Below are 22,519 nucleotides of genomic sequence, written 5' to 3'. Positions count from 1 at the left end.
CTCTTTCCTTTTGTTTCTCCAAATTCTTTTTACAGGATAGCAGCACAGACTATGCTGACATATTATTTTGAGAAGAATTTGAGAAGCTGGAAGTAATTCTGTTTGTTTCCTTGGTTCTAGGAACCTCCTTGTTTGGGGCAGAATGAACAGGCTTGCAGGAATCTGAGCAGTGTCCTGGCCCGCGCTGTTTCCTCTGAAGGAAGATGAGCATAGCAGAGGAGGGACTCCGCTGTCCCGTGGAGAGCGCGAGTTTCACTGCTTCAGCGGAAGGGCGACGACACTGGTGAGTCTGTGCAGCTGGTTGGTTGTCTCCTCACTCGGAACACCAGGGACACACAGAGTTCTAACAGTTAACACCAGGGTCAAGAACGTCACTAGTGGTTTTTGAAGGTGTTGAGTGCCAAGAGACCAAGAGATGCCCTGGCAGGAAGAGACTATTTTCCTGGCCTCCTTGGAACATAGCCAGGCTCTGTTGTTTTCATTTTACACATCCTCTTTTTTGGGGGGTCAGAACACCTTGGGCTCAAAATTGTAATAATTCTAGAATCTCCAATAACTGTTTTTTAACAAAACCTCTTGACCTCACAGATTTGCCTATCTCTACCAGGCAGGTCATAAACTTCCAGTCTAATGCACAAGGGAGAACATTGTGAAATGACTGCAAAAAAAGGCATTAGAGTAAAGATGATTTGGGGCTACTTGCCTGGCAAAGGAATTGAACCAGCTACAGCTTTTTTTTTACCTGATTGATGGCTGTGTTGCAGGGATCAGACTGGGAAAACAAACAAACCAACCAACCAACCAAAACAAGTGAATATTATTCACCTAAACTCTGCTTTCAAACCCATATCTGTTGCCAGATGACATCACGCTTCTGAGGGTGAAATGGTTTAAACTATAGAGATGAAAATTATCAGTTCAAATAGCTTCCTTAAAACAGCAACAACAACAGCAGACTGAGGCTTTGTAAAGCTTATTTGAAAAAAAACTGTTGCTGTATCTCTGGGGTAAAATGGCCTACGCTGTAAGAGCTTTAGTAGTCTGTTACAGTCGTTGCTTTACCAGCAACAGGTTATTTAAAAGACAGTGTGGCAAAAGCCATACTGAAAATGAAGGCTCTGAACTTTAAGTGGTTTAAGCAGGTTTGTAAGAGTAATGCTGTTGTATCTGTATATAAAATGGTATGAAAAAATGCAGCGTTCGTAGGCAGAACTAATAACGTTCCACTACTAGCTAATAAAACTGTCACCTCTAAATTTATCAAGAGGGTTTCTAACATCACATGAGTTTCTGGGGAAGAGAGCCATTCTTATAACAGGACTGTTCATGGAGCTTGAGACTTGTCTTTTCTTAACATTTGCGATGTGAAACTTGGAAAAAATCTATTAGGAAGGAAAGATCAACCTCACAAATGTGTGCCTGTAACAAAAATTAAGAACAAGTAAGTGAAAGTCTCACACTTAACACATTATTTTTCATCGGTGTGTAACTTACAGTGGTGTGTGCGGACCAGACGACCTTCCAACCTAAATTATTCACTGATTCCGTGTAACGAGCTGGAACTTTTCCAAAAACCTGAATGGGAAAGGTGTGGGCAGGCTCCTGTTTGAATCCCAAATCTCTAATGAGAGCTACACAGGTCCTGGGGGGCCACCCACCCTTCCAGGTCCTGCCCGCCTGGCAGGGCCCAGGGACCTGTTGCTGCCTGTTGAGTCTGTGTGAGATGTGAGATTAGGGAAGCCCGACTGATTTCAGGAGAGTTGTTTTGATATTGATTTCAGGAGAGTTGTTTTGATATTGATTTCAGGAGAGTTATTTTGAGTGAGGGGCTGAGTCCTGGATTTTCGGGCAGACATCCCTTGAGCTTTGGTGATGCCAGAGGTCTTTGGAGAGCTGGGATCCAGGGGACAACTCCTGCTTGCACCCCCGAGACGTGGCTGTATAGACAGAGCAGTGCCTGCCTTATGTGTCAGAAAAAACTCCTGGTGATTATGGCACAGTGGCTGCTTATTCAGGGAGCGGCAGAGCCCAGTGATGGATGCAGTAGCCGATAATTAGAGCGCCCTCACGTTAGTCCCTCCTCTTTCACCAGCTGTATTACTGAGCACATCATTTTGTGCTGCTTCTGTGCGGGGATCACATCCCATAAAAGACAGAGCATATTCAGATACATCAGAGCACCAGAGGAGTCTGCAGATCAGGCAGCTTCCTTATCTGAGCTGAAGTCCACCTTAAACCTCCCCTCCCTCCCTGCAGTTTTCCTTCAGGATAATTAAGCATGCAGTAAGCTACGAAGTGGAAAAGCTCCAGGAAGCATCCATTTCACAGGTGGGTGCAGTTGGCTCTTTCCTCCCAGGGCCTGTTCCTCCCGCCTTGGCACAAACCCTCCTGACTTGATGGTGACTCACATTCATACCCAAATTTTGCAGTTGTTAAGGGTATCAGGAGATCACCTGCTATTGCGCTGCCACATGGAGACCTGTGCTGGTCTGCAGGTAACAGGTACCTTTTCACTGTGCCTTGGCAAACCCGGGGGCACAGCGTGATTGCCCACAGCTCTCTCTGCGGTGCCCTCCAGGTCTGAATTTCCACGTGGACCTCAATGCTGAGCCACGGGGATCCTTTTCCTTCAGGAAAGCTACTGGTTGGGGATGGTGAGTGAACACAGAACGTAACAGGGTGGATTAAACACCCATTATTCTTTGCTTGGGGGAGATTTTAAGCAGGGTTGACATCTTTATCCCTTTGCTTGAGGCAGCTCAGGCAAAAAGAAGAGACACAAATCGGTGTTAACATGGGTGTTTCCTCCCTTTGATCATTCTGAGTCACTCAACCTTCACGTTCTTCTCTTGCTTCTTGGCAAGTGGCACGTCCAGTAGGTGAACAGTTCAGGTGCTTGCATTAGGGGTGGTTTTGGTTGTCCCAGTACCCTAAGAAAATCTTGACCCAAGGCTGCAGGGAGCTCCCTAACACTTGTCCTTCATCCTGCTGCTCTTCTGCTTTTTTCTTATTTAAAAGGTGCCTTTGTGGCAGACCTGCTCTGTGCTCCAGGAAGGTACTGGTGCAAGATGCTGGTTTTGTTACCCAGTAAAGGAGCTGGAGTGGATCCGGGTGCTCCTCTCCTATGAAGGCAGGGACATGGCTGGCTGACTGCAGCAGACCTAAAGTGGCTTGAAGGTTGAGCAGGGTTGCAGCTTGGTGCATTTTATTTATGCTGCTGTTCTGGGAAAATGAAAACATTCAGGTGGATGATGGTGAGCAGCTCGGTAATGATGTTTTATAATCGAATTATTCTTTATTTGTCTTGTAGGTTGAAAACTTAATCAGCCATCATAATGCTGGTTTAGTGCTGAATATTCCCCACAAAAGTCCTGACAGGTGAGCAAGTGTTATGATTTGGGTTGAACAGTTCATTTGAGGTCATGCAGCAAGCTGAAAGAAATTTTCAAAGCAGAATTTGGCAGATTATGGCTCAAGGCACATTTGCTGCTTCTTGGACAAGGAGCAATGTGTGAATCAAACCATACATTAAGCAATGTCCTTTATAAAGGCACAATATAACACCTTCAAGTGCCCCATGTAGCTTGGAGTTCAGCTTCTTGCTGTGTGAGAAAATGAGAGCAGAGGTGTGTAGCACTTTATCCCCATCTTATTTACAAGCAGTGGGAGAATGTCTTGCAAAATGTGAGCAGCTAATTTTAGGCGACAACATATTTTAAGGTGCCAAGCCTTCCAAACAGGGAAGGAATGTATATCCAGCTAGACTGCCTTTAGCTCCCAGCTGCTCTAGGACACTGGATGTTTATGCCACCTCCAGTACATAAAGTCTTTTGTGCAGAGGCATAATCCTTTGTTGTGACATTAGTAGAGGTAGCCAGTATGGAAATGATTGTGAAATCCCTTGTCGTATGGAAGAGGAGGAGAAGGAGGTGCATCCGAGGTGGTTCGCATGGCACTAATGCTCTCCGGCCCCAAATCCCAAGGGACTTTCCAAGTGCTAATTAGTTAAGAGTCAGAGTTATCTGTTTTCAGCAGTGGACAAACAAGTGGCACAGGGAGTGTGGAGCCTGATCTGGTGTTGCACAGGGACCTAAGAGAACCTGAGTAAAATGCAAGGCTTGACTCCCAGCCGAGAACTTCCCTGGGAAAGTCCCTGACTCGAAGACATGGCTCCATCTTTTACGGCCGCTCGGTGAACAGCACCGGGGGTTCCTGTCCGGTGCGCAGGCCAGCGAGGGCTCAGAGTCCCCTCTGCTGCACTCCTCCTCGTCCTTCCACGGCAGCATTCCACCTGCTGCTTGGGAATAAACAAAACAACCCTTTCATATTCTAACAGTCTTTTTGTGCAGGTTGTGTGGAAGCCTGGTTCTATATTTCAGCAACAAATAGAAAAGATTATGTCCTGATATAAAAAAAATATATATATATTCTGCATCAATCCTGAGGTGCAATTAAAGCACTGCAGGGAACTGCTGTCCTTTATCAATAACCTTCACCCTGGAGCTTTTCATTGCCTCATAAAACAAGCAGCTCCTCCTTGCAGGAGTTCAGACAGCAGGTTTTATAATCATGAAACTTTCATTTCTTGAAGTTGGCAGCAGCGAGTGCTGGTGATGCACAGTTGGTTATGGGACCCGTTTGCATCTACAGCGCTGAACTTTCCATCCCTTCCTCCCGTTCAAAGGGAAAACACTGAGCACCACAAAGCTCTGCTTATTTAAGTCCTCAGTTTCTTGCAGCCAAAAAGGAATGGACGTAGGTGGGGAATGGGGGTTGTGTCAAGAAAGCTGTCTCAGGCTTCATACTTCTGGAGTTAAAGAGAGGAAACAATAAAAAATAATAATCATGCTCATACTAGGATTTGATTTACTCACATGGGAAGTAACCAAGCTGCGGGCTGTGCCGGCAGCCCCGTAACCGCCGGGGCCACAGGAATCTGCTCGTGTTCCCGGGAATTTGGACATTTTTTGTTGCACCCACTTCAGCCCGCTTTCCAGATTGTCGCTCAAGCACGGGCACGCCCCCTTCAGGAGGCTATTTAAAGAGGAGCTGGTGTGCTATTTTCTCCAAAGAGAGAGGAGAAACTCCGGAGGAGTGGGACTGAGTCATTTGGCAGCCTGAATCCCCTCCCTTCCCTTTCCTCGGGATGCTTGGCAACTTGGGGACAGCGACCCGGACCCTGTTCCTCCTCCTCCTCACCCCTGGCTGGGTACGTATCACGCAGCAGCAGCTCCGTTTGCTGGCCGGGCATTACAGCTTCTTGCTTTGATGCATGTGGACACTTTAGGCTGAATAACTCTTCCCAGTCGCCACCTGCCTCTCGGCAGGTTTCTGAGAGGGGCCTGGCCGCCCGCAGAGCAGCGCGAGCGCACGGCGGAGCAGCCGCGCTCGGCGCCGCACCGCGCGCGATCCTGTCGTCTGCGCGTCTCGCCGCTCGTGGCAAGTACAAACGGAGTTTGTTTCGCTCCGCTTGCGTGAGCGTGAAGGCAGCCCTGGTTTACAAGGGGGCCGAAGAGAACAGAGAGAGGTGAAGTCTCTGAGTTTATGCCACTGCAAAGAATAAATTCTCATACCCCAGTTCCTTAGCATCACTGTCCTTCCCCAGCTGCCACTGAATCCACCCAAAACCAAGGGGAAAATGGCCTTACAGCCTCTCTAGACCAGTATTTGTGCCTGGTTTTGTGTTAATACAAGTGCTTGGCAGAGCAGCTGATTCTGCTTAGGACTTCTGTATGCAAGTGCAGTGCCAGCAACAGCAGGAATATTGCTGCAGTCATTAATGTATCTAAACTGCAGTAAGTGCCTTTGGGATTGGTGAAGAAATCACTGCTGTTCCTTGCAGAGTTTATTATGCTGAGAGATGCAATAACCTCCTGGGTGACAAGGTCTGATAGCTCCTGGCAGCACCCAGCATGTTCCAGCCCCTTCCCACTAGGCAAGGTGCCCTGTGCACCCCACACTGCTGAGACCTGGGGGTAATTCTGTGATTTGGGATGTTTGTCTGGTTTCTTGCACTGACCCAGCTTTCGCAGCATCATATGGGTCATATAAATGACAGGGATGCTTTGTGATTACTCTGAGATGATGTTGTTTCCCCTAAACTTTCCGACTGCCTTGGAAATGGGACTTGTGGCTTTCTTTGAGCTCTGAGAGCGATGTTTAGTGGATCGTGCAAGGAAACAAGAGCTGTTGACCTGAATCTGCCTCCTGTGTTGTTCAGAGCAGAACCAGGATTGCTGGGAGTTGTGTTTAGCTCAGCCAGGCTCAGCCTGGGTAAGTCTCCATGCTCTGTCTGTGTGGTGTGGGTCTTGTCTCATGTAAGAGGCTGTTGTACCTGAGAAGGTGGGAGAGCAGGGATCGTGCATGATAATTCGGTGCTTGGAGGATGTGAATGGCTGTGTTTTGACTGATTTACCTGCTGCCAGGCTTGGAGGGTGAAAGAGAACCAGGTAGATATTTATTATACTGTTTCTACCTTACAGTGTTAACCCCTGGCTCCCAAACAGCAAGCTCAGCTTCAAAGCCCTCCTGTCCTGGCCCTTTGAATGCGGTTATTTAAAAATTCCTCTTTGGCTTGGTCCTCGTAGCCGGGTCCCTGGGCTCATGTGGACATTGATCAGGATTGAGAAGTCCTGATGATGCCACAGAACTGCGTCCCTGCGCTCCTTCCTTCCCGAGGGTGTCGAGGAGGAGGTTTTATGTGAATGTGAAGCAGGAAGAACATTCCCATTTTCTCTTTCCCCCCAGGTTTGGTGCTGGCAGTTGGGAGGAAGCTTGTTCTGGATTGTCAGGGAGCAGATAGGACCTGGGAGTCAGGGGTGGGGAAGGCGTGCGGAGCACAGGCGAGGAAATCCGCTCGTTTTTACTGGTTTAGCTGCGGCTTGGCCGCCGGTCGGGGGCTGTGGGAGTGGCAGATTCAGGAGCAGTGTTTGGGATCGATACGAGAGCTGCCAGCAAAGCTGGAGAACCCATACTCTAGGTTTTAGCACTTTCTTTAACCTACAGCCTTGATCTCTAATCCTGTTCTGTTCTGCTGCTCTCGAAGTTCACAGAAACGCGCTGCTAACCCCAACAGAAACGAGGTCAAAGCTATAGTGAAACTGATGTGAAAACCCTGTTCAGTGAAGGTAAAAGTGTCATTCTGGGGACAGACCCTTCTGCAGAGGAAAAGGAAATTAAACGTTCTCTGAGTTGAATTCCCCTGCACCCAGGTTGGTGGCATCGTATGTGGAAACGCTGGTGTTTGTGGGACGTACAGGTCTGAATGTGAGTCCTTGCCGCTCTTTGGGACAGTTTGGGCAGTTTCCACACTGCATTGAACCAGGTCCTAGAAGCAGCCCCTGAAAATCGTGCAGGATGCTCCATGCAAATGCCATATAATCCATTATTTAGCCTGTTTGAAATTGCCGTGAAAGCGAATTAACTCATGGAGAACTCCAGGAAGCTGGTTCAACGTTGACTTTCTACCAGCTGTTCCCAGCTCGAGGAGTTCCCCTTGTCAGCCAGGTCTTCAGAGCTCACTGCGGAGAGTCCACGAGCCCAAACCCACGGCAGCTCGTCCTCTCCTCTCTCGGGCCCGTGAGAGGAGTGGGAGTTATAAGTAGCATGAGCCAACTTTGCTCAGTAATAACACAAGCAAACAGGAGCCCCATGACACCAGGTGCACGGGGTGACGAAAGGGGCAGGTCTGAGCCGACCGATGGGAAAAACTCAAAATCCCTGCAAATACGGGTGAGTTGGGCTTTTTCAGCCGTGCTTGTGCTTGGAGGGGGAAGATGGGGCATGGAAGAGGTGGGGGTGCACAGTCACCCAGCAGCTCTCTGGGACACGAGAGATCTAGATCCAGATGTTCTCATGCTGAAAAACAGCTGTAATAGAAGGAGGAAGTGGAACTGGTTGTAAACAGAAGGTAAAACCAGGTGGTCTGGTTTCTTTGGGTGAGTTATTAAAGGAAATAAACGGTGCCAACAATGATTAACAAAGGCAAGAAAGAAAACTCAGTCACGCTTAATTTTGTCGCACTCCCCGTTACCCTGAAAGAGCTTGTTTTGGTTGGTTTCTCAGCAGGAGAGCTATTTTGAGAGCATTTCTTTATATGGCCTGTGGCTGACACTGCATTGGAAAATCCTTGTTGTCGTTATTTTTTTTTTTAAGTGCATGAATTGCATCTTAATATAGGTCCTGTGTTATGAATGCTTCGCCTCTTTTATGATCTCATGTACCCCCCACCCACCCATCCACAGCTGAACAACACGTCCTGCTGGCAGCTATGGCAGTTGCATACATGAAAAACAGAATTTCTGTATTTTTAGCGTCTTGTTAATGCACTTCAGCAGCGGGGAGGGGCCCCCGCGCCGCGCCGTCCCCGCGGCTCCCAGGCTCCGCCGCAGAGCCGCTGGGCTGCAGGCCGGGGACAAGCGTTTCCAAAATGCTTTGCGCTTGGAGTCTTTGAGGAGAATTCCGCCGGTTCCTGCTGAGCGGGGTGAGACTCGGGGAGGGCTCGTGAGCAAAGGTTTGATCTGATCTCTGTCATGCATCAAACTGTGCAGATTTTCACCGAAACACAGAGCATTTGGCATCTCCTGGCCCCAGGTGAGCTCAAGTCAGAGAAGCTGTTTTGAGCAACAGTCAAAACAGCTGGAAAAGTTTGACTCGTGTTATTAGTGACAAACACAATATCCGAGAAAGCTGTCTCACAAGCAAGGGCTAAATGGGATGTAACAGGTGTGAACTGAGCTCTAAAAAGATGTTTTTTTGGCCTGTGTTCCAGGTGTGCCCCCTCCCTGGATTAACGGTTGGCCTCGATGATCCTGAGGGTCTCTTCCAACCAGTGCTCTGGTGTTTTCTCCTGAGCCGGGAATTACTGCTCATAATGACTATTTTAGTGCTTCCAGGGAAGCAGGGGCTGAGCTGCGCATGGGACTCCAAGATACTTCTTGTCCTGTTTGTTTTGGCCTTGCTTCCTAGAGGCTTTTTTTGTTTGTTTGTTTGTTTTTTAATTTCCTTGAACTCCAGATGAATTAGGGATGAGAAAAAGCTTAATCTTGCTTAATGCTCTGCAGCAGGGCTCTCTGCTCGAGAGCCAAGTCGTTCTTCCCTCCTCTCGTGGGGTGTCTGAGCCCTGTTTTTCATTCCCGTGCCTGTGGGACACTCGTTCTCCCCACGGTTTGTCTCCCCCAGGCGGAACCGCAGGCCTGCCCGTCCCCGTGCCGCTGCGCCCCCCAGGCTCTGCCGTGCCCCGCCGGCACCAGCCACGTCCTGGACGCCTGCGGCTGCTGCAAGGTGTGCGCCAGGCAGCTGGGCGAGCTCTGCTCCCTGCAGAGACCCTGCGATCATCACAAGGGACTCTACTGCGACTTCTCCAAGATCCACAGAGGCAGTGGGATCTGCTTAGGTGAGAGCTGTGCATTCTGTTATCACCTGGGTTGTTTTGTGGGCCCTTCCAGATCTCCCAGAAAATGTCATCAGAAGTTACCAGAGCACTCGGACCTTTGTCCAGCACCACGTTGTGTGGTCTGTGCCAGCCCCACGAGGCAACAGATTCACTGATCGTGAGACAACCCGCTTGCTCCTGCAGTGAGGATGTTTCCAAAGGCACCAGTCGGGGTTTGAAACCTTCCCTGGGTCCCATGATGTTTTTAGGAGACGTCCTCCAGCCCTGTAGTGTCTATGGGTAGATATCCGCAATCTGGGCTTTTGCTGGGAAGTATAGTTGCTTGTGAAGCCTCACCCCAAGCCCGCTGCCTCGCGCTGGAGGTCAGCATTTGCGCTCGAGCGCTTACATGTGAGAGGGAAGCAGGATTTCTGGCTGCAGCACGTGGGTGGAAAGAGCTGAGCAACTCCTTTGCAAAATAGCATATGTGTAGAACATGAGAATTACTGAGCCAGGCCAATACAAATCCAGACTTGTTTGCTCTGAGTTAATCTTGGTGCCTCTTTTCAGCCAGAAAAGACTTTTTTTTTTTCTTAGTAGCTATTTTAAAAGCATGCAATAATTATTTGGGTATATTGTATTTCCTCAATCTTTGCTTGAGAAGAAGACTCCTCTGCCCCGTCTCTGCCGGGAGCTGACCATTTTTTTAATCCAAGCTTTCCAAAATAGCCAGGAGAGCTGGAAAGCTGATGGGAACCCTGGGAAGCGTTTGGCATCTCTGGAAGTGCCGCAGCAGCCGCGCCGCTCGCACCCGCCCCCGATGGCTGCTGCGGTTTGGGGTGGAACGGCACTATTTGCTGTGCCAGGATCACATACAGTATTTTTTTTTTTACTCTAAATAATGAATTTTACTTGTAGAAGGTGTTTTCTCCTTTCTTATGAGAAGTTTTTATCAGTTGTTTAATTTTCCTCCCACAGTTAGCATGATCTTTAGAAACCACATGGGCTTCTTCATACTTTCTGTAGGCATCAAGACACCTAAGAGCTGAGAAATCAAGTTTAATTAGGTAAACATAGGTGTAATGACATCCAGCGGGTGTCAGCTGTAAACTGCCTAATTACAACTGAAAATGAGGTGTGTGCTCGTAGAGTGAAGGTACTTAAATCACTGGAACAATTTACTCCGGAGTGCGGAGGAGTCTCCATCTCAAAGACTGCATGTGAGGACTGGACATCGTGTTCACTGTGCTGTAGGGGTTTGGTATGAGGATTTGGAGGGGAGTCCCCGCTCCCTGCCCTGTAGAAAAGCAAAGACCACAAATGTCCTTCCTGCCTTTAGGTGACAAATTAAGATTTTTGTGGCAAAACTCCCAGATGAAAACAGAACAGGATATCTCCCTAAATTGGACCGAGGATTAGGGACATAATGTCCTCGGGTGATCTTTTTGTGATGTCCACACTGACCTCTTGGAACACGGGGGGTTTGGAGGCAGTGAAGGAAGGTGGAGGTGGAATGATGGATCGAATGAAGGGAAAGAAGGTTTGTGAATTGAGAGGACTTAGAGGTGTCCAAAAAAGACAGATGTGGTGGAAGCAGAATGGAGCAGAGATGTTCAGGTGCCGTGGGAGCCTAGGGGGAGGGGAACCATCAGACTGAAAATTGCTGTATATTGTTTAATGTTATCACAATATGTAGCACTTCACATATTGCAGAGGAATTAATCCCTTCTGCAGAGACCTTGGCATATCAGAAAGGTCGAGATGATCCTGTAGTAACTCCGGAGTAGGGGAGGGCCCAGGGTGGTGGGTGGTGCAGGAGCTGCCAGAGCTGCAGCGGTTCGCTCAAGTTTGGCCATATTTCCTGCAGAAAAGGGCAAAAGTCTCCATGGCTGGATGTGGTGGTTGGAGGCAGGAGGTGGCTGGCAAATAAAGAGCCCTCTCACTCCACTGGCACAACCTGTTTTGGGGCTTTAATTGTATCGGGTTGAGGGGAAAGTAAGGTCATTTTTGGGGTAACAAAGGGCATGGCAAAACGATTTGAGTCTTGAAAACATCATAAAAGCCCCCAGCAGGCTGCTGGGCCCTGGGTGGGGAGGAGAGCGGCGAGTGAACAGCGCGGCCGTTCCGAGGGAGAGAACTCAGGCTGAAAAACAGGGAAAGAGCATTTAAAAATAAAAATGAATGGCTGTGCAGAGGGAAAGCGGATGGGTTCTGCTCTGGTGGAACAAGTGAGGATTTTGCAACTGCTAAGTAGGAGCACAGGCGGATTTCTATACCCAGGGCGCTGAGCAGAGCTGCAAGTTGAGACCCAGCTCTGGTTAGAAACAAGGCATGAGCAGCCGAAGGATTCGTGTCCCCTCAGGACCAGGTGGGATGGAAAGAGGCTTCTGCTCCTCCTTCCGTCCAAACACTGTCTGAACCAAAGTTCCACGGGCGAGTGAGACCGGGGAAATAGATCAGGTTTCCTGGTAAGCCCCTGCAAGCAGCCAAGAGTCCTCTGGTTTTGCAGCTTCCCAATAGAGGTTTGCACGGATGTTGTGGGGTTTTTAGTTGTATTTTTTTAGGGGTCAGGATTGCAGAAAGCAGCAGCTGATGAGAACTCAAAAGCAGGATTTCTGTTCTGTGAACAAATCTGAGATTTCAACAGTTCATTTCAGGCTGAAAGAACAACAACAAAATTCTCAAAACTCTCCATGAGTTATTTAGGATAATTGTTTGGCTGTGTCAAAACGTTCCACTTCCATTCTATCAACATGTTTCATCTTGATCTTTATAGTATCTAAAATTATTACCCGAGCACAATGCTTCCCCCTATGGAGACTGTCCAACAAGTATTTTGGTTGAACCATTGTAAGAGAATAAAGGAAATCTTTGATAGCAAATTGCAATGCTTCAGTTGTTTCTCATGAAAATATTCCTGGCATTGATCTGTGCCTGCAAAACTCCCAATCAAATGAGAGTTTTCTGCTGGAAAATTTCCACTGGAAAAAATATTTGGCTCATAGAGACGTAAGAACTCGTGAGCACGGCTGAGGATCGCTCCCGTGTGTCGGACATCGGTGCGCTTCCTTTTTTCCCTCATTTAAGTTTTATCAGGAAGGAGGGACAGACTCGTAGCAGGGGTGGGGATGAGGGATCCGCAGTTCAGAACAGAGAGAAACAGAAAAAGTTGTGGCTGGAAGGAGGAAGAGATTCTTGCATCTCAGAGGAGCCAAAAAGGTCACAAACCCAAAGCGTTATTTTCTTTTTGTAGGTACCTTTAGACACGTGGGGAACCAGCTGCTCCTCAGAAAATGTTGCCTTTTGGTCTTGCAGGAGTGATGAGGAGCAAAAGCCGCAAACCCACGTGTTGTGTCAGGAGTGGATCTCGCATACCAGCGCTGCCTGGGCGCTCCGAGCTGGAGAAGGACATCTCTGATGGGAACAGGCTATAGAGACAAAGTCCCACTTAGCAGCTCCTCCACAGCAGAGAAGAGATTTTTCTAGAAAATGTTGGGAGGTCTGGCGCAGCTGGAGCCAACCTCCCAAAACTGATGTCGGGAATAACCTTGAGTCCAGGGAGCCAAATATTAAATGTGCTCAGCATCTCCTCCTCTTCCTCCTTCCCCCAGCTCATGAGGGCGCGACTTGTGACCTGCTGGGCAAGATCTACCACAACGGGGAGAGCTTCCAGCCCACCTGCACGTTGCAGTGCATCTGCATGGACGGGGCCATCGGCTGCATCCCCCTCTGCTCCGACGACCTGCGCCTGCCGTCCCCCGAGTGCCCCAACCCCCGGCGCGTGAAGTTTCGCAATAAGTGCTGTGAAGAGTGGATCTGTGAGGAGGGCAGTGAGGAAAACCGCTTTGAAATGGCCATGGCGGGTGAGCAGCGGACAGAGGTGACAGGGCCAGGAGCTCTCTGCTGGGGGACAGGAGTGAATCCAAACTGCCGGTCAAGAGCAGTGTCCCCCAGGGCTCAGTATTTGGTCCAGTTCTGTTTAATCTCTTTATCAGTGGTCTGGATGAGGGGATTGAGTGCACCCCCAGTAAGTTTGCAGCCTACACCAAGCTGGGTGGGGGTGTTGATCTGCTGGAGGGTGGGAAGGTTCTACAGAGGGATCTGGGTTGACGGGCTGAGCCCAGTTGTCTGAGGTTCAACAAGACCAAGTGCCGGGTCCTGCACTTGGGTCACAACAACCCCATGGACGCTGCAGGCTCGGGAAAGAACGACTGGAAAAGGACCTGGGGGTGTTGGTGACAGCGGCTGAACATGAGCCGGCGTGTGCCCAGGTGGCCAAGAGGCCACCATCATCCTGGCTGGTACCAGCACTGGTGTGGCCAGCAGGCCCAGGGCAGTGACCATCCCTGTGCTGGGCACCGAGGAGGCCAAACCGTGAATCCTGGGGGCAATTTTGGGCCCCTCACACCAAGAAAGGCCTTGAGGTGCTGGAGCGAGTGGAGAGAAGGGAACGGAGCTGGTGAGGGGCTGGAGCACAAATGTGATGGGAGCGGCTGAGGGGCCTGGGGGTGTCTTCCTTCTGCTCATGGGATGGATCAGACCTTTGCTACTGTCTCTGGGACATTAAACGGAGTTGGGAGCAGCCTCGGGAGCTGCCACACTCTGCTCAGCCCTGAACCTTGCCTTGTGTCTCTTCCACATGGCTCAGTTTTCAGGGAGGATCCCGCACACAAGCCAGAGCTGAACGATCTGCAGGAGAACTGCTTGGTGCAGACCACTGAGTGGAGCGCGTGCTCCAGGAGCTGCGGCATGGGCATCTCTGCCCGAGTGACCAACGACAACCCCCAGTGCCGCCTGGAGAAGGAGACCCGGCTCTGCATGGTCCGGCCCTGTGACTTCCCCATGGAGAAGACCAAGGTATGTAACTTGGGGAGTGACGGAGACAGAGCACAGGCCTGGGGGGAGCTTGTCATGTTTTGGAGTGCAAGTGTGCTAGGGAGCGTCTGAGGGACCTGGGGGGTTCAGCTGGAGAACAGGAGCTGAGGGGAGACCTTCTGATCTCTGAACTGCCTGAAAGGAGCTTGGAGCCAGGGGGGTCGGGCTCTGCTCCCCAGGAACAAGCGTCAGGAACAGAGGAAACGGCCTCAAGTTGCGCCAGGGGAGGTTGAGGTTGGATTTCGGAACAATTTCTTCCCCAAAGGGCTGTGGGGCATTGAACAGGCTGCCCAGGGCAGTGCTGGAGTCACCATCCCTGGAGGGTTGGACAGATGGACATGAGGTTCTCAGGACATGCGGCAGGGACAGGGGTGGGGTAACGGTTGAACTCAATGAGCTTGAGAGCTCCTTCCAAGCAAAATGATTCTATGAGTCTATGTCCTTGTTAACCCACCTGCTCTCTCTCTAGAAGGGGAAGAAGTGTGTGCGGACCCCTAAGCCACGCCGGAGCCTCCGCTTTGAGTTTTCCGGCTGCACCAGCATCCGTTCCTACCGACCCAAGTTCTGCGGCAGCTGCACAGATGGTCGCTGCTGCACCCCGTATGTCACCAGCACTGTGGAGGTGGAGTTCCGCTGCCCCGAGGGGGACTTCTTCCAGCGGAAGATGATGTTCATCAAGATGTGCTCCTGCCACTACGACTGCCCCCGAGACAATGACATCTTCCTGGCCACGTATCACAGGAGGATGATCGGAGACCATGTCAAGATGGAGAGGCAGTAGCCCTCTCGTGTCAGATCCACAGGCCAAGGTGTCAGGAGGGCTCTGCAGCGCTTTCGTGTCTGTGTTCCCGGACAACGCAGCCTCTTCCCCCTCTGTGAGGGGCTGTGCTCTTCAGAACAGCACCAGTGGTCCCTGTGGCCTTCCGAAAACGCTGAAGTGTGTGGGGGATCAGCCCCATCTGCCCCAGGCTCCTGACCTTCCCCCGTGGTGCTGCGAAGGTCAGTGAGGGAACCAGAAACAAGCCCATAGCCCTGGTGAGGCCACCAGCACCGGTACTGTCAGCCCCAGCCTGGCTGGCGCAGCCGGCAGCGACGTGGCTCCATGTGCCTTGGTACCTCTGAAAACGCACACATTGTGTTCAGTCTCTGCTGATTTTTAGCAGAAACATCCAGGTAGGAGCCCGATCTCATTCCTTAAATCTTCCTGGCCTTTCACCACTGGAAATCACGGTGAATTCCCGCTCCTGCCCGGAGCAGGGCCCATGCCGCAGCACCGAGGCCTTGCCCCAGCACATCTCCAGCCCACGCAGAGCGCGGTGCCGGAGGACGATCCGCAGCCCCTGCCCCGCAGCCCGTCGCGCCGCTGAAGCGCTGGCTGGGGGCCAGGCTCTCCTCTCGGCCCCTCTTTTCTTGCTCTCTCAGCCTGCGGAAGCTCGTGAGCCTTCAGCCTCCTTTTACCTGTAATCAGTTTGAACTGTAAATAATTTATCTGATGTTTTTCTTTTTTTTTTAAGGCTTTACATGGTTTTTATGTCCTTTTAGCGTGACCTTGCTCAGGGCTTCTCCTCCCCTTGCCCTCTGGGTCTGCTCTGAACTTTTCTCCTGCTGTTTACACAGCTCCTGCGTATAAAACTACACTGAGGTTGCACTTTACTCAACGCTAATAAATCTCTCTTTATTTTTTATATCCCTGGCAGCCATCCCTCTGTGCGAGGCTTCTGCCTGACATCCCCTCTGGCCTTTCCCCAGTGTCATCAGCTCACTGGGACCAGTGCTGGGACCCTCCACAAAGCTGATGTCTGCGTGTGGATGGGAAGGGGGTCCTGGGGGGGCCTATTCCCCCTCCCAAACAGCAGCACGGCTGCAGCTCTGCCTGCTTAAGGCCCCAGAAGTCCTTAATACCCAGTTAAAAATAGCCCCAGGAGCAGATGTGAGCAGAATCGGCGATAATGGGGCCAGAACACAAGGGGCTTTGCAGTGGCTTAACAGCTTATGGACTCATCACATTAGCCAGGGGCTCCCCCTGCAACCCCGGGGGTGGGAGGCTCTTTCTCCCCCTAAAACCTTCCTCCTCCTCCCCTGGGGAAGGTTTAGGGCTCTGGGGATCCCCCCAAACCTTCCTCCCTGCCCTGGGGAGGTTTAGGGGGTCTCTGAGGAGGGGCAGATGACAGAGGGGCCAAGCCGGGGGGCGTCGAGGCGCTGAGCAGGGAGCAGGATCCCTCCTGCCGCTCTCTGGGTACCGGAGAGGCTCCGGGGTGAGGACACGGGGAAAGTCCTCGCCAGTGTCCCCAGGCGGCGGCCACCAGGTACCTCCCGACGGAGGCGCTCCGTCCGTAAACTGGGTCCCGGGGGAGGTCCCTGGATACGGAGCCCAGCCCGGGGCAGCATCCACCTCCCCCGGCCCGGGCACCCCCGCGAGGCCACCCCCGGGGCTGGGCCGGGGGAGAGGTTTGAGCGGGGGATGCCGCCCGCCGCCCCTTCCTGGGGAGCCCCGCTGCCCCTTATCGCCCGCGGCCGCCGCCTGCGCGCAGCGATAGCCCGGGCGTGCCCCGGGGCAACCGGAGCCGCAAAGGGACCCGGGGGGAGCGGGGGCGGCTCCGACCCCCCCTCAGCCCCACGACCCTTATCTGTCCTGAACACGCAGAGTCTATAAAAGACCTAATTCTTCCTTTTTTGGGGAGGTTTGGGGCTCCGCCAGCAGCCCCGGTGACATCCGGGCACCTAGAGGCGCCCCGGGGGTGCCAGCGGCGCGGGGGGTGCTCATGGGAACCCCGCAGGCGCGCTTTCTCCTTATATGGGGCGGTGACGTCACGGCGGCACTCAGCTCTCCTGTCTCCGCCCCTTCGCCCCTCGTGATAGCGTCACTTGCTCGCCCCGCCCACTGCAGCGCCGCGCCGCCGCCGGCCCCGCCCCCTCCGCGGCGCTGACAGGCGGGGGCAGCAGCCAGTGGGCGCGGCCGGCGGGGCGCGGGGGGCGGGGCGCGCTGACGTCACGAGGGGCGGGGCCTGCGGTGCAGGTGGAGGCAGCGCGGTGCGGTGCGCAGCGGCGGCCCCGGCCCGGGTGAGTGCGGGGGGAACTGGGGGTTCAGGGCAGCTGTGGGGGGACTGCAGGGGGGCTCCGGGATGGTTGTTGGGTGGAGGAGTCCCAGGGAAACTTGGGGGGGGTCACAGTGGGGTCAGGCTGGTGGTGGGGTGGGGAGGGGAGGGGTGTGCGGGGGCCTGGGGCACTCTAGGGGGCTGCAGTGAGGTCAGGGAGGTTATGGGGTTGGGGGGGATATGGGGGGCTTTGGGGCTCTCAGGAGGGCGTCAGTCCGATTGTGGGCTGGACCGATATTGGAGGATTTGAGATGCTCTAGGGACACATGGGGGTCAGGCTGGTTATGGGGTGGGGGGGATTATGAGGGGTGCTGGGGGGGCGTCCACAGGGTCAGGCTGGATGTGGGGTGACCTGGCTCTGCTGGGGCCCATAGAGATCAAGCGCGATGTGAGGTGCTCCAGGATGCTCTGGGGTTTTGGGGTGGTCTGTCTGGGTGTGGGGGACCCACAGAGGTGGGATGGGGGGGTTATGGAGAAATGGGAGAGACTGGGGGTACCTGCAGTGTGGTCAGGAAGCGTATGGGGCAGAAGGGGGGATGCAGGGTGCTCTGGGGTTGGGGTCTCCCATGGAGTGTTTCCCGCTGGTGCAGCGCAGGGAAAAAGGTGCGTGCAGGCTCGGGGTCCCCCCCGTACCCCGCGGTTGCGGCAGCGGTGCCTTCCGCATTGGCATCTGGCTCTGATTTCCCGGAGGTGTTTGGTGCTCGCTGGGTTCTGCCGGAGCCGCAGCACAGCTGGAGGGTTTGGGGTGGGCCGTGCTCTTTCCCCTCTCTCCAAGACACCGTCTGCACCCCCCCAAGACGGTTCCTGAAGCTGGGAGCCTCCTCCTTCGTTGATACCTGTCCCGGCGCGGATCAATGCCACACTCAGCCGAGCGGCACTAAAACCTCGCCAGCGACTTTCCACGCCATTCCCCCACACAGCTGTGGGGGATTTGTCTCCCCACATCCCCTTTTACACGGGGGTGCTTTGTGCTGATGTTGCAACCAGAGCGGCGTGACTCGGTGTCCTCAGTGGTTCCTGCAACTTCTTTCCTTCCTGGATTTCACTCTCATGAGGGGGCAGTGAACCTGCTCTCTGGTCCGTGCCATGGGGGCTTCTGCCTTCCCTGCTTCCTGGTGGGCTCGGGGGGTCTGAGCCGCTTTCCGAGGTGACAGGGGATAGCGTGGCAGGGGCCAGCGGCTATCTTTAGGGCTGTGTTGCAACGGAGGGGTGTGCCTTGGCTGGGCGCTGCCAGCAGCCGCCTCCTCGCCCGAGGATTGACTTACACTGCATGGGAAAAATCAACATTTGCTCTGCGGGAGCGGGTGTCGGGGTGCCCTGTCATCCGGGGGCCCGCTGTGGGGCTGTGGTGGGGTCACTGCCAAGGCTGCTGCCTCGGACGGGCAGGGGCTGGTGCCGGGCGGCTGCGCAGAGGCGTGCGGGGCTGTGGTTCGGCGTGGGGTGCTCTGGCAGCCCCTGACACCCCCACCCGTGCTCTGTCACCACCTGGCAGCGGGTGAGCCAGAGTGAGGATGGGGAGGCTGATGGTGCAAGGGGGTCTGTGCTGCCCCGCGGGAGAGGAGCTGCCCTGGGGTGTGGGAGCAGGGTGGGTTCTTGAAGGTGCACCCCAAAACTCTCCCTCTCCCTGTGCTCCTCCTTTCCTGAGGCTTTAATGATCCAAGGGAGCACTCGCTCCCCTCTGCATCTTTTCTGCCCAAGTAACCTGGTTAATCAGTGGGAGTAACTTGCACCTGTGCCAGAGCTTGGGGTGACATGGGGCTGAGGTTCCTTGTTCAGCTCAACCCTTCCCTTGCAGCTATTGACCTGCTCGTGCTAAACGTGGTGCAGCTGGTGCCTGTCCCCGATAGGAGGCAGCTGAAACTCGTGAAGTGGTGTGCGTCCCCCCAGGTGTACAGCTCTCAGAGGCTCAGGTGTGTGTAGATGTGGGTACCCCTGAGCTTCTTGTGGCACCGGCAGCCCAAAGCCGGGCACGTGCCATTTCTGCGTGTCGCGATGGTAACGGCGAGTCAGCGGCAGTGAAAAGTTCCCCCGTGCGGCAAACTGCTTCCCCGTGGTTGCGCTCAAGCTGTTTTGCGGGTGGCGGGGGCCTGTCCCCCGTCCCTTCACTTGGCTTTGCCTCGCGCTGAGGGGGAACTTCAGGCCTTCCGGAGAGGGTTTGAAACCCTGCCGAGGAGAGAAGTGCCTGCTCATCCGCGGCGCTGCCCTGGCGCGGCTCTGTCCTCCCGGCACGCAGCCCGGCAGCCGCTGGAGTCGCCCGCAGACGCATCTCTGCACCGCGCGGTCGTTCCGGAGCCGCCGGTGGGTGAAGATCGCTCAGAGGGTAAGCAAAGCATCAGCCGCACTCTGAAGCTCTGTCACTGATTTGATATATAACAAAGCTTTTTCCGAGCTCTGTTTGCAGCAGTTCCCTGGGGAGGACGGGGGCTGCGGACCCTGGATGGCAGATGTCGTCTTGTCGGTGCTGAGCAGCATTTTACCTTTGTGTGTGTTCCCAGCTATGGGAAGAGGCTCAGGGCTGCAGGGGCTGGAAGTTCGGGGTCCGAATTGGCTCTTGGCTGCGCTGGATGCTGCGGGTTGGAGGTGTGGGAGCTGCCCAGGGTGTGATTCCCCTGCGGGGATGGACTTGCCCAACATCAGCCCAGAGATCTCTTTTTGAATGAGCTGCCCAGGAAGGATTTGAATGATTTGGTTGTCCCTCTTATTAATTTATTTTTTCCTTCACCCAGTGATTTGCGCGAGGCTCCGAGTTGGGATTCGCAAGGAGGTGCTGCCGCCGGTTGTCCATGCTTATCCTGGGTGTGGGACCGCGGCTGGTGCGTGGCGACAGTCCCTCTGCACCGTCTCCCACCCCAGATGCTCCACCGAGGCCATTGGTGTTTGGTTCATTGCTCTCGGGGTCCCTGGGGACAGCCAGGGGGGGCTCAGGGGGGGCTGTGTGTCCCGAGGTCCATTGAGTCACTTCTCCCCACTAGAGGCTGCTGATGATCAGAGCATTTTTCTTTCCCTGGGATGTTGAATTCAAAGGGCCGAGCATCCCAGCCTGAGCTTTTCCTGCTGATTCACCACTGAGACAGAGGCTGCTGGCTCCCCCCGCCAGCATCCGGTTTCAGGGGGCACATCTGCTCCCCTGCCAGCTCCACAATACATCTCCACACTTCATTAGGTCTTAATTAGGCAAATGCACCGGGACCACGTGTGAGGCTATTGCCAGGGGCCACCGGCTCCCATCCCACCTGCCCCGGGGCTGCCGACAGGGATTTTCCAGCTGGGTGCTGAATGCAGAATGATCCAGCCTCTTGTATGGTTTTCCCAGAGGACGTGTGCGCAGTGATAACTGGTTCACCCCCCGGCGTGCCTCAATGGGCAGAAAAGCCAAGAATTAGTTAAGCCACGGGACGCTTTGCTGAGCGCAGCCGTGACAGCAGCTCAGACACGGGGGAGAATCTTCTTCCAGGGCAGCTGGTTTAGGCACCAATGGATGGTAGCCTGGAAATCAAACCCAACCCCGGGAAGATGATTCATCACGTAACAATTAGGTGTAAGATGAAAGGCAATAATAGCTGCAGTGGAAGGTGCCTGGGAAGGAATTTGCGGTGTGGCACAAGAGCTGTGCCGGTGCGGGCAGCGCGGTGCCAGCTGGCTCCGGCGCCGAGCGGCCAGCGCGGCTTCCCCGACAATGGCACACCAGTGCTTTACATAATCCGGGACTTGCAAAACAAGCTCGAAGGTCTGGAAAATCCTCCTGCTATTGTCAGTGCTCGAAGTTTGCCGAATTTCCTGGTTTGATCTGCGGGTTTGGTTTTTGTTTTGGGACCGCAACGGGGGAAAAATGCACTCGCAGAGAGAAAAGGGCATTTGTGGTGTTTAATCCATGCCTGCTCCTTAGATTAAACTATTTTTGTGGTTCACAAGGGGTTTTGAGCAGCTGCTCGCAGCTTCGTAGGGCTGCAGAGCACTCCTCGCCTATCCAATTAGCATGGTTTGTCTCTAGTCCCCTACCGACGCACCCTGAGAAAATGCCGAAATATCAGGCGTGCAGGCACGGGGGGCAGCTCACGCCGACACCATCTGTGCTCCCAAGGACAGAAACACTGGGTCCAAATGGCTTTGTGTTGTCTGAGCCTCGCAGGAGCCCGAACCTGCTGCTCCAGGAAGGCTCTAAGGCTGCCTCTTGCTTGTAGATTTTAGGAGGAGAGGCTGGAAGGGAGCTCAGTTGGCTTATTTTGCTGCACCTCTTGGCTGGAGTTGTCTGCTGCTCCTTCCTGCAGCTTGGGGATTTGAAGGCAGCTGGGAAAATGCACCCAGAAGGACACTGAGGCTTTATTTGGGTTGGCAAAAGGCTTTGGGGTGAGCAAATGGAAGAGCAAGGGCAGGCCCTGCACCCCAAAACGCTGCCAGGTGGTTCCCGACAGCCTCGCGAGTGCTGTTCGATTAAACGAGTGAATCCTGTTAAAATATCCCCTGCTCCAGTTCACAAACAGGTGACTGGGAAACCTGCCATCCCTGAGAAAGGCAGGTCTGGTAGCGAGGCGGGAGGTGAGGTTCTGGCCGGTCTGGTTGATATGAGGCAGGTTTTGGCAGCTTGGGGAGGAGCAGGAGCCCTGGCCTGGCGGCACAAATCCGTTCCCTTATTAGAGGCGCTTTCCAGCTCCTTTCATGTCAGTAATTACATCTGGCCACGCTTGACCTGAGCTGGGTTTGAGCGCGGGTTGTGAGGCTGGGAGTCTTTGGAGCAGCCAAATTCCGACCTCAGCGGTATTTAAACCATCTCGGAGGTGTTGCAAACATCTCAGCGATGGGATGGGAGACGTGGGGAAGCTCTGAGCTTGGGCGCAGCCTGGAGGACCCTGTGGTGTTGCCGAGTTCTGCTTAGCATGGGTGGACCGGTGCCTTCAAGCATGATCATAGCCAGGGTGTTACTGCAGCCAATGCATTACAGTATTTATCATCCTGTATGTGATCTCTGTGAGCTGATCCCTGCCTGGTTGATCTCCCCTGATTGCAGTGATGGTTTAGCCACTTGCCAAACAGTACCAGCATTGAAGGGCTTGCATTTCTATATCTGTTCTCCAAAAACCGTTGGAGGATGGGGTACACCACTTGTGGGCACATCAGAACTTGAAGGGAGCTCTTTCTCTGCATCGAGGGTCTGTATCAAACGCCGAGTCGCCTCCCT

The 22,519-nt window shown here is 53.5% G+C and overlaps 1 protein-coding gene across 1 annotated transcript; it reads left to right on the top strand.

The window, feature by feature from the left end:
* The first annotated feature begins 5,075 nt into the window (after positions 1-5,075).
* Positions 5,076-15,933, top strand: LOC309449408 (CCN family member 2-like). Its single transcript, XM_082071521.1, has 5 exons — positions 5,076-5,209; positions 9,181-9,394; positions 12,985-13,236; positions 14,022-14,230; positions 14,718-15,933. The coding sequence occupies exons 1-5, from the start codon at positions 5,147-5,149 to the stop codon at positions 15,027-15,029; spliced, it is 1,050 nt and encodes a 349-aa protein (XP_081927647.1). The 5' UTR covers positions 5,076-5,146; the 3' UTR covers positions 15,030-15,933.
* The last annotated feature ends 6,586 nt before the right edge of the window (positions 15,934-22,519 follow it).

The sequence above is a fragment of the Streptopelia decaocto genome (genome assembly GCF_964273445.1).
Source record: "Streptopelia decaocto genome assembly, chromosome: 23".
In the NCBI taxonomy this organism is placed as follows: Eukaryota; Metazoa; Chordata; class Aves; order Columbiformes; family Columbidae; genus Streptopelia; species Streptopelia decaocto.
The sequence above is the reverse complement of the archived record's forward strand: the minus strand, read 5'-3'. Positions and strand labels throughout refer to the sequence as shown.

What these genes read in the sequence shown, in the direction of transcription:
- LOC309449408 (XM_082071521.1), top strand. Translation starts at nt 5,147, where the DNA reads ATGCTTGGCAACTTGGGGACAGCGACCCGGACCCTGTTCCTCCTCCTC. An exon ending in TCCTCCTCACCCCTGGCTGG is followed by an intron (nt 5,210 to 9,180) that starts GTACGTATCACG and finishes TGTCTCCCCCAG; the next exon opens with GCGGAACCGCAGGCCTGCCC. An exon ending in AGGCAGTGGGATCTGCTTAG is followed by an intron (nt 9,395 to 12,984) that starts GTGAGAGCTGTG and finishes TCCTTCCCCCAG; the next exon opens with CTCATGAGGGCGCGACTTGT.